Source organism: Balearica regulorum, chromosome 6 (genome assembly GCF_011004875.1).
Source record: "Balearica regulorum gibbericeps isolate bBalReg1 chromosome 6, bBalReg1.pri, whole genome shotgun sequence".
Lineage (NCBI taxonomy): Eukaryota > Metazoa > Chordata > Aves > Gruiformes > Gruidae > Balearica > Balearica regulorum.
Genome location: NC_046189.1, coordinates 43248157 through 43263811, shown reverse-complemented (window position 1 = coordinate 43263811; position 15655 = coordinate 43248157). Strand labels below are relative to the sequence as shown.

The following is a 15655-nucleotide window of genomic DNA, read 5'->3' as shown; positions in this document are numbered from 1 at the left end:
CACACACACATGCACTAGTTGGTCGCAGAGCCACTTTCTGCTGTTAGCTTGACGCAACTGAAAAAGCCAATCTCATGTAGGAAGGCATTAGGAGAGGTAGTTCTAGCACAGAAAGAAAAGGATTAGTACTGCTGTGCAAAGCAGCAGCAGAACTGCCTATGTAAAGTCCTGGACACCTATGTTTGGAAATTCTTCAAATTGGAGCGGATGCCAAGAACAACTTGGATGACTAGGGAATTAAGAAGTTACTGTTTGAAAAGAAGGAACAATGTAAGGTATCTTCTGAAAATCAGAAGTTTTTACTCCGATGGTCATCCAGGTTCTTACCAGCCATCCGATCACTGGTAAGGGTATAAAGAAACAACCAGCACATACAATACAGCCATAGTAGCAGGTTATGCTGTATGATTAACAAAGGGTAGTGGTGGCATTTTCCATTGAGTCTTTTAAAAGTACCAAAACCATCCAGCAGTTCATCATTCCAAAATAACTGGATTACATAAGAATAGCTGTAATAGATCCCTGACAGCAACATACCCTCATCTTATGACCAGTCCCCATTTGTTGGCCCAACAGAGCCCAAAAATCAGGATATGGTGAAAAAGATTCTAAAATAGCAAAAATAAATGTCCAAGCACAAACTCAGTAACACAGTAGAATAGAAATCTGAGACTGCCACTGCCAGAGAAGCAACAGATTAAGAGCTTACATTTGTTTTTCGGCGACATCGTGATAAGTTTAAGTATAACGAAACTCTCAGCTCATTGAATGCTTTCATTTCTTCTCCAAATCCTTCCCTTGGAAACTTCCTCAAGGCATACTGATAGCGCTGCGCTGCTTCCTTCATCTTACCTTTCTACAAATTTAGGGAACAAGAGGCTTTTCAAAAACTCTTAATATTGCAAAACTGTTGAAAAAAAAGCACATTTGTATTTGACATCTACCAACACGTGCTCTTTAAGTAGAAAGCACAGAGCCACATTTAAAAAAAAAAACAAACATATACAGTATGAATTACACTTACGCACAACCACAATGAGAGAACTGGCATATTAACTGAAGTTTGTGTTTCTTTCTAAATTCATGCTTTTAATGGTATTTCACCAGGATAATATTTGCATTAATATGTATTACTTGTACCAGAAAAAATCATGTTTGTATAATTCATCATTTATTTTTTTAAACAGAGCAGTCAAATATATGATGATGTAGTTGATCAAAACTCTAAGGCCTAGATGCTTCTAGTAGAGCATATCCTTAATTGGGAATGGTGTACCCTTAATCAGGTGGCGATTCTGCAGAAGAAGCTCTGGCAATGGAAGGGGCTGGACAGGAGACGGAGCTGGAGCAGTCCAGCTACTGCCAGATCCACTGAGGTGTCTCTGTCATGACTAGCTGGGTGACTGAGTGTATGAATTTAAAGTAGTCAAAGATGACCCTCCTACTGCTTAACGGAGGTTGAATAAGGGAGCTAACCTGTCCCGCAGGACTACCCGAATGATCCACCCTTGCACTGGAAATATTCAGATTGTCCAAAAGATGCTTGGAGAACATCTCCACGATAAACTGAGAATCTGAGACAGTTTTGCTAAAACCACTGAAATCCTCCTAGTATGGTAAGAAAAGCAAATCTTTTAGCTGATAGATGAAGAAACTTTTCTCTTTATTATTTTACAAGTTCATGTATTTTCATAAACACTGGGTGCTTTTTATTATTTAATTCATCTTAACGCTTGGGGTCAAAATTTACTGTTGAAACTGGCAAGGAAAATATTTAAGGTTTATCTTATTTTGTTCAGCTGGAAAGCTGAAAAGTAGTTATTGCATACAGTAAGCATGCTCAAATGAGTGTTAAACTGCAAAATAGCCATCCATTTAAAACACTTTGGCAAATAAATAAATCAAAGTATATTTGAAAAAGTTTAATAAGCTGAATGACATACCATAGGTCTAGCAAGTCCATTCAAATTACTATAATAAAATTAAGCACTCTAAAAATAGATACCAGCAGGGAATTCAACTGCTTGTAACAAATTGTAAAACGTATTAGTACCAAGTCCTGCTGTGTTACTCTGTGGTTTCAAGAGTCCAGGCAACTTAAGGAGAATCTGAGGAAAATGAATTGGTGCTGGTGACACAGTGGCACCTTCTCCCTAAGCAACCAGGGAGTCGCATTCAACCCACCACTAGAGAAGTGTGACGTGGGAGAGGCTTCCCAGGGATGACAGAGCTGCCTTTGTAGCATAACATCTGTTATCCTTTAGGTTGAAAGATGTCCCATGCTTAAAGGTACCTGCTTGGACATAAAGCTCTAAACCCATTTTGGGATCAATAAACTTGATAAATTATCCAGATGTATTCATAAGACTCCTATACAGAATTTGGAAGAATCTTAGCAGATCCACCTTGACTCATGACAGCAAAGTCTCAAGGGTTTCTCTTCTGTACTACACAAAGCCATTTGATATAGAACAAAAGATCAGAGATAACGTGGCAGACATTTGAGGGCCCTTATAAAAAAAACCCTCGTACAAATTACAAGTCTTGTAGCTAGACCAGACTTTGAATGATGCTTATGTAAGCCATTCAGCACTAGTGAAATAATGCAGGTGTATCACACAGTTCACAGGAAGAATGTCAGTCTCTCTTCTGAGAAATATATTGCCACTAGTAAAAAGAATGTATCAAAAGAGCTGTCACTTTCCTCATTGTATATTTAAATAGCACACAAAAGAACATTATCCGGAAGGAAAGGATATGCCTGAATGTCACTTAATTCAACAAGGCACTTTCAAACGAGCACCTTACATTTTGGAGCTGCTTTTAAGAAGCAACTGTCTGCTACAAATGTTCACAGAGCGACTTGCTCAACAGAAAGAATATGTACTTATCCATCTTTAAACTTTTATTTATTTTACACAGGGGTTTTCAATGATTCTTTCTCAGGCTTCTCAAGATCTTTTGATCTTGTTTGAACAGAAAAGGAGGTATAAAGAACTTTAATCTACCCTCAGACAGAAATCCAATTATTATGTTCTGGTATCAGAAAAAAAAAATCTACCTACTTTGTACAGTATATTTCCTTCTTCCATCAGTTTCTGCAGTAGAATAAGGAGAATATCAGGTTTTGAGGTGGCCATTGCCCATGCTGCATTTCCTGCAAGTTAAATTTTAAAGATCTCTGACAAAAGGGAAGAAAGTGTGTTTCTGATTTCTGTTCACACCAGAAAGCCTAATGCTACTTCTGTAGATAATCCACCTGCATGGAACTATTATTATTGTTGTTAATTATTATTATTACTACTACTTTTCTTAGTGCACATATATTTAAAATACTTATATATCCATACCTGCTCCCTGTCACCCCACATAGATAGCAGCCAGATATTAAATGGTCCGATTCATTTCACCCCTGGTCTAAAGCCAGTATAGGACAGTATGAAAGCCATGGTAAAGTTCAGGCCTAAATAAGGATCCGTATTTAATCATACTGAGTACCCAAATAGTAATAAATGATGATTTAAATGTACTAAAGAGTCAGTAATTATGATGTACACATCTGCACCATCTACTTGCCTACTGGTAATACATGACTTGGACATAAATTTTTTGGCCAGCTTTTGCAAAAAGGTACAATTCTATAATTTATTAAAAGAATGTTATTTGAATGTAAAACTTCTTAATCTAAATCATTAATAGTGTAAGAATTAATTATCACTAATAGCATAATCATCATTTTCTTATTTATGTATATCATGATAGAGTAATGACGTAAAGGCTGACTCCTCCAGACCTCCTCATCAACATACATCAAAGAAAGGAACAGAATAAAATTACTTGCATTTCCTCACTTCTGAAGTGAGTCTTGAGTGTCTGCCTTTAAAAGAAAGAGACTGATTTCTCTTGAGCGGGCATCAGCAAACCTTACAACCTGCAGAAACCTAGTGTGCATTTATTTATTTAATCTACAGAAATGACAGTAATTCTAGCAGAGCAGAGTTGTTTCTCTTGAGTATAGGATAGTTTTACTAACCTAGTTTAGCTCCTTTTCTCAGTAGCATAACTACTACTGACGTATTACGACATCCAATAGCTCTGTCCAGTGGCCGCATGCCACTGTGGTCAACGTGCTCAATCGTTGCTCCTTTCTCTACCAAATACTGTACCTGTGTAAAGAAACGAGATGGGCCTTGTAACCTTATTTTTGGGAGGAGAGGCAGAGCAGTGAAATATTTAAGCTACCATCTAATCTTCCTTGAAGTATAGTGAGTATACACTCCAGAGTACGCTAAAGCCATTTTAAATCCATTGAACAGAATCCGTGGAAGACAACACAGCACGGGAATACCATCAAACTGTACCAAAAGCTGCAGTTAAGGAATTAAAAAAAAAAAATAAACCAAACCCACACCCAAATTCCTGGAAGTACCTGTGTCAGACAAACACTAAGACCAACACATTGTGCTTGTTCCCTCCTTCGTTCATGCTCTGCATGCCAATATGCAGACACAGCAACTCAACTGTAAGGGCAGTAAGCTCAGACGAAAACAGAGCAGCAGTGAAGGCCCTGTGGTTTCAGCTTCAAGTATACTGTAACACTACAACAACACGCAGGAAGGGCAGTACCAGAATATGCTCCTAGTATAGGACACAATGCTATACCAATACAATAAGCGGAAAATAGACTAGTATCGTGTAATGCGAGATATTTAAACCATTCCAGTTAACAGTGTAAACACAAGTTATGATGCTGAGGGAACACTTGCTCTGTACAAAGAAAAACACATTTGTAATTTCATTCATTTCTTAACCATTTATTACAGCAGTCTAATGGTAGAGTTTGACATAAATGCAGCAAATGTAAAATGCAGCAAGGGGAAATAAGAAAGTTTAAGAAAGCAAAGTAAGTATGCCAGACACGATCAGCTTCCACCAAGCATCCAGAGCAATGGAGTAATTCTACTAATTGTCCATCAGCAATACTAATTGCTGGAAATGACAGCAATAGCAGGTTTGATGTAAGAAATAGTTGCTTCACGTAACCATTGCTTACGCAAATGAGACTGGCAGTAATGTAGTATGGAAAGTGGCATTAACAATCCTTCCCACTGACAGGACCCCAAGACCCAAAGCTGCTGGCCTCCTCAGTGATCTCTTAATTAGCATTACTCCACCTTTGTCCGTCACCCTAAAAAAATCTAAATCACAGACTTTACACTTATTGCATACTTTTGACCTCAGTTAAAGGCACGGTCTGTTTCAGATCCAGAAAAACTTCACCTAAAATGCCTTCAATTCTTGCATTGTAGCATTTATTATAGAGGAAGGAGGAAGAAGGTAGTATGTCAGAAAGGTACAGAACTGAAAAAAGAACTTCAGTTTTTGTCCTATTTCTGAAATGAGCTGTGGCACAAGTAGAGAAACTGAATTTACACCTCAGGCCTTGTATTTCTACATATATAGACTGGATAGTAACACTGAGAGGTGCTCAGTGCCATCTTTCTTTGCCACATGAAAAGCGTAAGGATTTCTAACAGTTCTCTCCCTGTCAGGCAAAGCATGTAAGATACCTATCAAAAACAAGTAATGCTGCCTTATGATGGAGAAGCAAAATCTTTCTCTATTTCATCTATTCTGGCAATATTCTTCTTCTTCCTACATCTCTCATTTGGGGTCTCTGTTCCACTAAAGCACCCAACTGACTAGGACCCTGTCAGGTTGCCTCGATGGGTTTGCAGAGGCTGAAAAAAGGTGTTTTCCTTTCATGTCCCACAGGCACTTTTTTTTTTTTAAAATTTCAGATTATCCAACACAGAAATTTTAAATGTTACTTTATACTGAGATTTAAAACACTCACGATGAACAGCATGCTGTAAAACATAACAGCATAATGCTGGACTTTATCACAACTACCTCAGTACTAAAACCTTATCTAGAAAATGCTTTTCTGAGTAAATACTTGCACTGCAGTCAAGATGCTAGCAGTGTAAGCATCTTGGCTACTTCCTCAAATTTTCTTTCTATTTTGGTTGGTGATATTTTTTCTAAGCTTTATTTTGTATTATGAAAATTCAATACACGTTTAGTTTTTCTACTGTTGGCTCTACTTACAATATCAGCATCTCCATAAAAAGCTGCCAGGTCTAGGGGTGTTCGTCCATTTTTGTCTGTCTGATCAGTTGTTGCACCTTTCTCAACTAAATACTGAACCACTTCCCTGTGGCCTTTTAGACATGCCCAGCTCAAAGCTGTCAGTCCTTCTTTGTCCAGAGATGAAATAGTTGCACCTGTGAAATGAAAATTAATTCTGTTATGGAGATGTCCTGTTTAATAAGCAAAATTACCTAACACACACAGATGCAGTCTCTGCTACTGCTGAGTGGCCTTGAACTGCTATTTATTTTCTACCTTCAGAAAGCAGAAATTCCACAGTGCTCAAATGTCCTTCACAAGATGCCACCATAAGTGGAGTTCGGCCTTGCTTGTCGCTCAAATTCACATCCGACCCGTGCCCCACTAGAAGTTTAGCAATCTGAAGTAGAAAAAGCAATTTAAAAATAAATTGGCAGATTTAAATTTTAGCCATAACAGCATGAACTTTTAAAGAAGAGGACTAAGGTGTGATTTATAGCAATTGTTGAGAAATCTCACGTGACTCAAGTCTTAACTGCTTGCAATGCAGGCCCTTCTCCTGACAGGAGTGGCCAGCATGAGGAAGGCTCCTGACTCTAAGGTTCTCTCTCCATTAATACAGAGGCTGGATAAAGGATCTGAAATTGCCTCTGTTCTTGGTCTAGGAAATAAAATACTTTAACTCCTATGTATTATTTTTCAAGTATATTATAACAAAGGTTGTCATGTAGCTGATGTACTTTTGAATCCTTTGTATCACTTTAAATAGCTTAAAAAAGTGAGCTTCTGAATACATCTCCTTGAAGTTGATGCAAATGTGTATTAGAAAATTCACACTAATTTATTACAGGACTAGAGATAGGAGGAATCAAGGACCACTTCCCAAAGGAATCCATTTAATGCATGAAGATGTGTCAGACCTGCCAGTGCCCCTGCCGTACTGCACAGAGAAGCGGAAGAATCCCCCTCCTATTAGCTCTTGTCACAACTGCTCCGTGTTCAAGAAGTAATTCGCAGACTTCCAGTTTTCCTCTTCCTGCAGCAGCTGTCAGGGCTAAAGAAAGCATTTTCATCGACTTCATCTCTTAGCTGTTTTACCACATCTTTTGACACATGCACATTATGTGAGTGTTACTGAATCCCCAATTTTTTCAACACAGCTTCTCCGTAAGATTTGCATAACTATTTTCAGACTCAAATGAATTAGTTGGAATCAGGTTAAGTCAATAAACCACAGACATTCTCCAGTAAATACAAAGATTATTCTCAAAGATAACAACTGTACCATGTGCATAGCTTGTAGGTTAAAAGGAATCTTTATCAAAATTTTGGATAAATCTACCAGCCTGAGGCAGTTCTAGTTCCTTTTTCATTAATCATTTTTTTCATACCAAGAAAGCTTCATCTCTTTCCATCAGGCCCTTCCTAAAGGTGAAGATGGTAACAGTTCTGGGATTCAACAAAGGGACTGTAACTCAAGTTTCAGGAAGTACTGTTTACTCGATCTGTAGCAGTGATGCATTACCAAAACATTAGATATTTAGATCTCTGCAGAAAGTCTGTATCTTGGACAATTTAGCTTCATTCTGCACTAGTTAAAATTGTATTCCCTGTTTTTCATAGTGAACACCACATTAGGTTATCAACCAATAGTTCTGATTCCTGTGTGTTAACCCTTGCTCTAAGAATTCAAGGGATTACAGCACGTTTTCCAGTATATAAGACATATCAACATTCTAGTTCACCTAACTTTTTTTTTTTTTTTTAACTGAACAGTGTATGTTGTCACGAGCAAGTGCTCTTGGCCTCTATCTAAAACACAATAACCTTGCGACTTTTAAACAGATAGATACTATCAGAAGACACCTTTTCAGCCCCGGCTGAAAACCCCAGAGTATTGCAATTGCCTGTATACCTACGTACACTGGCAATGGAGCAGTCCAACACAATACAGTAGCAAAAGTGTCCAGATAGCACAATAATAAAACCGTTGATATGATCTCTATTTTAGACAGTTATAAGATACAAATTACTGCACTCTATGTTCACAATATATGGCTTATGAGAAAGCAGCTGATTTTCACACATTCGGCACTACTGTTTTGTGACTCTACTCAGCACCGTAACACTGAAGTGCTGCTGTAAGGCTATACATTCAAACAACTTGCCACCTTCTCTTATAGCTTATTATACTCCTTGCTTTTCACTGTGACGCTCATTGAAGCTTGAAAATAAAATATTTTCCCCATCATGATTTTTTCCCCTCTTCCATTTCGCTTGCATCAACTTATTGTATGCTTTAAATGGAGCTTGAAATTAGAACGTTTTTTCTTGTTGTTTGTGCTGAAGTGTCCTTAGTAATGTTAACACTCTTTAAAAACTGGGTTCATGTGCTAACTTCTGCAAGAATCAGCAAAGGACTTGTCCCTCCATTTTCTAAATCCTAAACTGTATATTTTCCAATAAGAAGTGGGTCAAATTGTAAATTTCTTGTTAATAATTTTTCAGCATTTTCAAACATGATAAAGTAGAATTTTTAAAAATTCCAATGGATGCCGACAGTAAATGAAATTACAACACTGCAGGAAGTAGTAAATTCATTATTTTTTTTTAACAACAATATCTAACCCATTCACTCTTCACTCATTGATACTTCACTATATTACAATTACATCAACTGTTTAGATCAGAACAACTGGAAAGTAACTGTTACAGATATCAACATTAAAAGGCAAAACAAACTATCTTCTTCAAAAACTTCAATTTTTTTTTCTGTCAGTACCAGCATTTTAGCTCATGGTGTAACTAACATGACAGCAACAATCTAACTCCCTATACCTTACCCAGGTATGAGAAAACTAAACAATTCCTCCAGTCAGTTTAAACAACATCAGGACTAAACCCTGCTCAGGAATTCCTTTTGAGTAGAATAGTTGGATCAGCTCTGATCTGCCTAATGGTACTCTACAAAAGTGGAGAACAGCCAAAATGATGCTATTTTCTACACTTTCACTACACAGCAAGTAATGCTCCAAATTAGCTAATCTGTATAGAACATAAGAGGCTGGAAAAACATCTCAGAGAAGTTTTTTAACCTAAGATCGTCTTTTTCAACTAAGACATAGTAATGGGGATTTTGAAAAAGAGTAAACTAGAAATTTAGTAAACAGGCTTCAAAGTCTCCCACCCCCACATCCTCTCATTTCATGTGTTACGTAACTTTATCATCTGCTCCACTTAAATTTGTTATTTAACTTGCCTCGAACCTGTACTTCATACGAACATAGCCTTCAGCTACATTAATGTGTTAAAATACTGGGAATGGCAATGATGACCTCTAGCTGCCTTTCCCTCTGAAGAACGACAATATAAACCGCTCTTGAAACAGCCTCCACAATGAGCAGAACCAATTTAGGATTCAAGTAGATTACAGCAGTACAAATATATGAACAGAAACAAGCTGTTCCTGAACATATTACTAAATGAAAAGGAATGATCTTTAAGGTTATTCTATACTGTTTCAAGGTGCGACAGATTTTCCCTTTTTAAAACAGACACTCACAAATCACACTGCTCCTCACTCTATCCGTTTCATACTTGTAAGTTTTATCACTATCCAGTTCCATATCATGATCCCATTTACAAAACAGACAGCAAAGAACCATGCAGTACAATGCAAATTTAAGTTTACCTACATGTGCAAAACTGACAATTCCAGCAGCATACAAATTAGCATCCTTTCCACATAATTTTTTTTTTTTTTTTTTTTTTTTTTACATTCAGTAATTGAAGAGTAGTATTTCATGTAATGGTAAGCCTGTGGCTATCTTGACTCACTCTAGATGGTTTTTTTTGCCTCAAACTTACTACTCTAGCTCAGAGAGCACTGAAGTGCCACAGGGAACTGCTTGTAGTTCTCTGGACTTGGACCCTCACCTCCGTCAGAAGTTAGGACTGCATAAGGAAGCACTTACTTAATGAGTAAAGATTCCCAATACATTAAGCAAGAATTTCAATACAAAACAGTGACAAGAAAATATTAAAGGAAAATTAATTTAGAAACAGATGTATGTTTGTTGGAATTCACTGGATTTGCAACAAGAGTTCTGTATACGCAGAGGAATAAAGAACATTTGCTACTCCAGTATGTGAGGAGGCTACTGACAACCATCAAGAGAGAGACTGTTTTCCCACCTGCTTGTGCACTCTCAACTGCTTAAATGAAACTGAGATGCTACTCATATGGTAAAACAGGAAGACGTTCAGCTACAGACTGCACAGTTTACAGTCTGTCTTTTAAAAACAATTGGCACTTCCCATACATACAAAGGCATGTCTTTTCATCCATTGCCTACTTAGAACAAATGAGGCAATTGCCTAGCATTTCCTGCAAACAAATGAGATGATTAAAAAAAAAGCTCTCAGATAATCCTGTGAAATTCTACACTGAAGCTTGAAGCACTGTATTTTCACAATTTTCAATTTAATTAGAAAGTCAGTAATTTACAGTAATTTTGATATAACTCTTTTTTCAATACATGAGTAGATTTAACAAGTTAAAAACTCTATACTTATAAATTGCGTTTTATTATGAAAACACATTTTCCCATGACTTTTATCACAGAAAATTAAATTTTCAAATCAAAATAAAACCTCTTAATTCTTGAATGAGCAACTTTAATTAGGGAAAATATGAGGAAGGAAATACCTGTTTCTCCCCACAAGGTATCAGTGTCATTGATGTTTATATCATGGTCCTTTTCAATTGTCAAGATGTAACAAACCACCTGCCAAAAACAGTTACAGAGATGTAGTCAGTCACAAAACACGTCAGTTGTTACTTGCAAGACATAGCAAGAGGTAAAAGCTTTAAAACAAGTGAGAGTGTTTCTCTCTGAATGCATGTGAATCACAGAAAATTAATATTGCTCACAATCCATTAAAGCAAGTTCATTATGATTTTTAGTATGACTTGAAGATGACCGAATGTTACTGAAAGCAGTTTAGAAAAAAGCCCAGTGCCCTTCTGTTAATTGGTTCAGGGTGCTTGGTGTGATTATGATTTAATGAGCTCCTGCGTGACCTACGTATACCAGAATAATCAAGACAAACAATGCTAAAAATAAAAATAAAGCATCTCAGTTCAGCAAAGATATTCCATATTGTCTAAAACAAAGGGAAAAAAGAGACTATTTGCATACATCTTAAAAAATGGTGATTCTTATCTCTTTCCTTTCACATTGTTTACATCTTAGCTGTTTTTCAAAATTTCTTGACAGAATGGTTTAAGCATACATTGCTAAATGCTAATCTTTAAACTTGAGATATAAATTTAGTTTTGCTGGGTTTTTATTTTATTAAGGATATCCATGCTTTACTAGCAGGTGGTTACAAAATATTATTAAATTAAAACCTCTTCTAATGGCTATTTTAAACAGATTTTCTAATGGGGGATGTGGTCACTGAGACTGCAGCAAGCAGGTAAGGGAGTAGAATCACACTAACAAAAGTTTTGGATGCTATGGGAAAAAGCAAAGGTAGGAAAGGAGAAAGTATATGGGTATTTTCAAGCTGTATGAGAAGTACTGTATACAATGTATGGAAAATCCTAAAATTCAAAATGCTAGAATATAATTTATTTAAAATTAATGAAGCACAGGTCTTTTTTTCTAGCTAAGAATTATGCTTCTTATTGTCCTAAAAATAGAGAAAGATGAACATTTTAGGATAAGAGTAAGTATTTATAATTAATGTGATCTATTTTGCTGATATTCAGGAGCTGACTGCTTTCATTTAATCGGTGGATAGCAAACAAGAACTTTTATAACAGTGAAGGAATTATCCATTAATTCAAGTTAATCATAATTCAGAATCCTTAAATTTATATTGCGAGACAGTGACGGCTTACATATCATAGAAATGTCTATGTACAGTTAATTTATTATATGTTTGAATCATGGGAACAACTTTAAAGATCAGATTCTTGATCTTATAGCAATTAAAAATAGATTTAAAAAAGTAAATATTGAAATGGTTTTATTGAAGAGATTTTAAGTTTCCGCTTTTGGCACATCACTTATAATACATACACAGGAAATTCCATCAGCCTAGTGTGATCTTTATTCAAGTATCTTTACTTAGCGATTACTTTTGTATCAAGGTCAAGATTTATTTAACCAATGAAGAGAAGACATACTTGCATTACCTAAATATCTAAAGCATTTTGAGTATTTCTTATGTCTACTTTTAGTGTTCCTTTTACCGAATAATACTGTAATACTGACAAACACTTCCTTTACCATATACATACATACGACCACAAATTTCTGTCTTAAGTGACATTAAGCTGAAATAAGCTGAAGTCCGTAACTCAACATGTGCATTAGGTTAAAAAGTTAAGCATGTGCAAGTATGTGCAATATACAGTTTGTTATACTATGAAAAAAAAAATCAACCTCAAGTAGAAACATACTGGGGTGGATGACTGATACAGAATATTATCATTACCACTAGAGATCTAGGACAACTTTTAAGAACAGAGAGGAAAAAGTAGCCAGAAAATTACATATAAACAAATCCTGAAGCAAATAATATTGTTGGATAATTAACTACCACATTTAAAACAGCTGCTAAGAATGCATACTACTATAAGTATCAGAAGTTTAAATAGTTCTGCTTTCCAAACCTCTCAAAAATAGCTGCAAGCACTGTTGTACAATTCCAATAAATTCAAACAGTATTGGAAATATTTGAACTATCAACCTACCTGACAGTGTCCCATACTGGAAGCTGCTGTTAGAGCTTGTTGCAGTGCCTGGCTTTTTGTTAGTGAATTTTGTTCTTGGGAAGGAGTTATCCAAACAACATTGAGCAAATATTCAAGGATATCACAGTGCCCTCTCAATGCACTATGGACCAAAGCACACTGGCCTTTCTTGTCTACATCATCAGCCTGCATTGGGGGGGGGAGGGAGGGAAAAAAGAATTCAAAGTTAAGTCTAGTGAAAGACCATAGAGTGGAGAAGCTCCTGCACACTGCAAGAAAGCAAATGTCACTCCTATCTTCAAGAAGGGCAAGAAGGAAGATCTGGGGAATTACCAGCCAAACAGCCTCGCCTTAGTTGCTGGGAAGGCGATGGAAAAACTAACCCTGGAAACCATTTCCAAACACATGTAGGACAAGGACAAGAAGGTGATCAGAAGTAGACAGCATGGGCTTACCAAGGGGAAATCATGCTTAACCAGCCTGACAGCCTTCTACAATGAGGTGATGAGCTTGGTGGATGAGGGCAGAGCTGTGGATGTTGTCCAACTCGACTTTAGTAAGGCTTCTGACACTCTCCCATAACATTGTCATGGACAAGTCAATGAAGCACAGGTTACTGAAGTGCACAGTGAGGTGGACCCAAAACTGGCTGAAGGGATGGGCCAGAGGGTTTTGAAAGTGGCACATGGAAAATACTTCATGGAAGTCTGTGTAGATGTTGTGGCCTACCCCGCCGCCCTGCCCCAAGTCTACGTGTGTTAATTATATACTTATGTAATCAACAACAGTTTTCTTAGGCCTTTGCATGATTTTTTTTGGCTGCAAATGTTGCAATCCTTGTGCATAAGCTTACCTTTGCACCTTTTTTACACAGCAGCGAAACTATGTTCATGTGACCTGCAGCGGCTGCATAACTAAGTGCTGTCATCCCATTTTCTGAAGTTCCATCAATAGCAGCTCCAAATTCTAGTAAAAGAGTGACCACTTCTTCATGTCCAAGGTGCGACTGAACACACAGCACTGGAGCATTATTTAGTACTTCAGTCCTGTAATTCACATTTGCTCCTGCCAAGATCAGCAGCCGACTCACCTAAAGTTCAAATTAAACAAAACAATTTTTTCCTCAAATTTGTCTGAATTTATTAAGAGACTGTGACATCTTGATTCAGGTATTCATATGTTGCTCCCTAATTTTGATGCAGATTTTATTGGCAGACATCGACTTTATCACATATACAGCAATATGAAAGTTTAAAGTCATCTGTTAGCAAATAGATTATTGTATTTCTGAATCATGTACTCCTAATAGAAGACTCACCTCTCCCCTGAAACTCACTGCTCTCTCACCACAATTTAATCCGTGTGACTTGCTGTTACTCCGCAGATTTATGTAACTGACTCCATTAATGGAGAACGAGATTGCATAAAAAGCAATCTCAAAAAACTTATCAGAGCATGTACATGCAAATTTCCAATCAAATGGCTTAGCAGTTGGCTAAAATTGCAACTTGTCAACTTGGATTTCCCTATCCATAATCCAGGGACACAAATAACAGTGCAAAGTTCCGGCATTTTACATCCTTTCACTCTCACAGTATTTCCAGTTTTACAATTCCCTTCAATATTCCCTACAATATGGCTGAAGTCTGCGCAGCAAATCAGGTGGTGCATGTGACCCCCTGAAAATGCATCCACACGCTTATCTATGCTACAGAGCACAGCTGCATCAGAATCAGGGTGAAACCCTTCTTTCCATCAGAACTATCAAGGAAAACCGAATTGGAATTAACAACTTAAAGTACATGAAGACTTGTTATAAAGGAGTTCAGTTACAGATGCATAGTGGTGGCTTTTTTCTTCTAAAGGGTTACATTAATTTCAACAGTCATCAACAGAGTTACAGCAACAGTGGCAGATGAAGCACAGATTGTACATGAATGCTTATTTTCTTACCTTCACATTGGGTGTATAAATATTTCTCAGAGAAGCAAGGGCTGCAGACAGTCCATCAGTACTATAACCAATCCACAAGGCTTGAAGATGACTGGAAGAAATTCCAGTCCTTTTACTGAGACCCTAACAGAAATGATATAACAAGAGATCTCTCTGTAGGATTAGAAATACTATTTATATCTACATCTCATCAGTGTAAAGAGAAGTAACAATTTTGTTTGTTAGCATTACCAAGTATTTTGCAAAAGCTTCTAACAAATTATTATAGCAACTCAGAGGAGAATCTCTAAGATGCATTCATATAAATAATTCATAAAACCTATTAAGCTGTAAGCTTTACCTTAAAAATGTGAGCTTTAAGTATATGATGACCAAGTTCCATAGTTTGTTGGCGGTTTAACTTTCCCTCTTGTCGAGAAAACATGAACGCCAGTAGAGCATGCCCACTCCTAGTAAAAAGGATGAAGAGAAAACTGCTTTTATAACTATACTTTCAGTAAATATCCTAACACATCTGTATGGCTGTCATAGTAGCTCAACTTTCTTTGTGAGACTACTGAAACATACCATTATGTCTAAATAAAATTCTTTCCATAATGAAATAATGCAAAGAGGAAAAAAAGACAGATTTCAAAGTTGAAACACACTCCTAATATTTCTCTACTGCCACCTCACAAGAGGCCCATGTCAGAACCAATGCAGCCTTGGACACTGACTTGCATACCGCTCCCCTTCTGTCTTGTTTCATTGCACTCAGAAACTACAGGTACCTCAGATAAAACCCTATCCTTTTATAAGTAGAAT

General features: G+C 36.9%; 1 protein-coding gene across 13 annotated transcripts in view; it reads right to left on the bottom strand.

The window, feature by feature from the left end:
- The window catches only part of TANC1 (tetratricopeptide repeat, ankyrin repeat and coiled-coil containing 1), a 94856-nt gene that overhangs the window by 3981 nt on the left and 75220 nt on the right, over positions 1–15655 (bottom strand). For all 13 annotated transcript variants that reach the window (XM_075757441.1, XM_075757450.1, XM_075757445.1 and 10 more), the window contains 11 exons: positions 15192–15300; positions 14852–14974; positions 13752–13988; positions 12899–13084; positions 10841–10919; positions 7053–7186; positions 6409–6532; positions 6112–6287; positions 4034–4166; positions 3066–3157; positions 710–856 (listed from right to left, as the gene is read on the bottom strand). In XM_075757441.1, the coding sequence (XP_075613556.1) occupies positions 710–856; positions 3066–3157; positions 4034–4166; positions 6112–6287; positions 6409–6532; positions 7053–7186; positions 10841–10919; positions 12899–13084; positions 13752–13988; positions 14852–14974; positions 15192–15300 (1540 nt within the window). The remainder of the gene's footprint in view (positions 1–709; positions 857–3065; positions 3158–4033; positions 4167–6111; positions 6288–6408; positions 6533–7052; positions 7187–10840; positions 10920–12898; positions 13085–13751; positions 13989–14851; positions 14975–15191; positions 15301–15655) is intronic.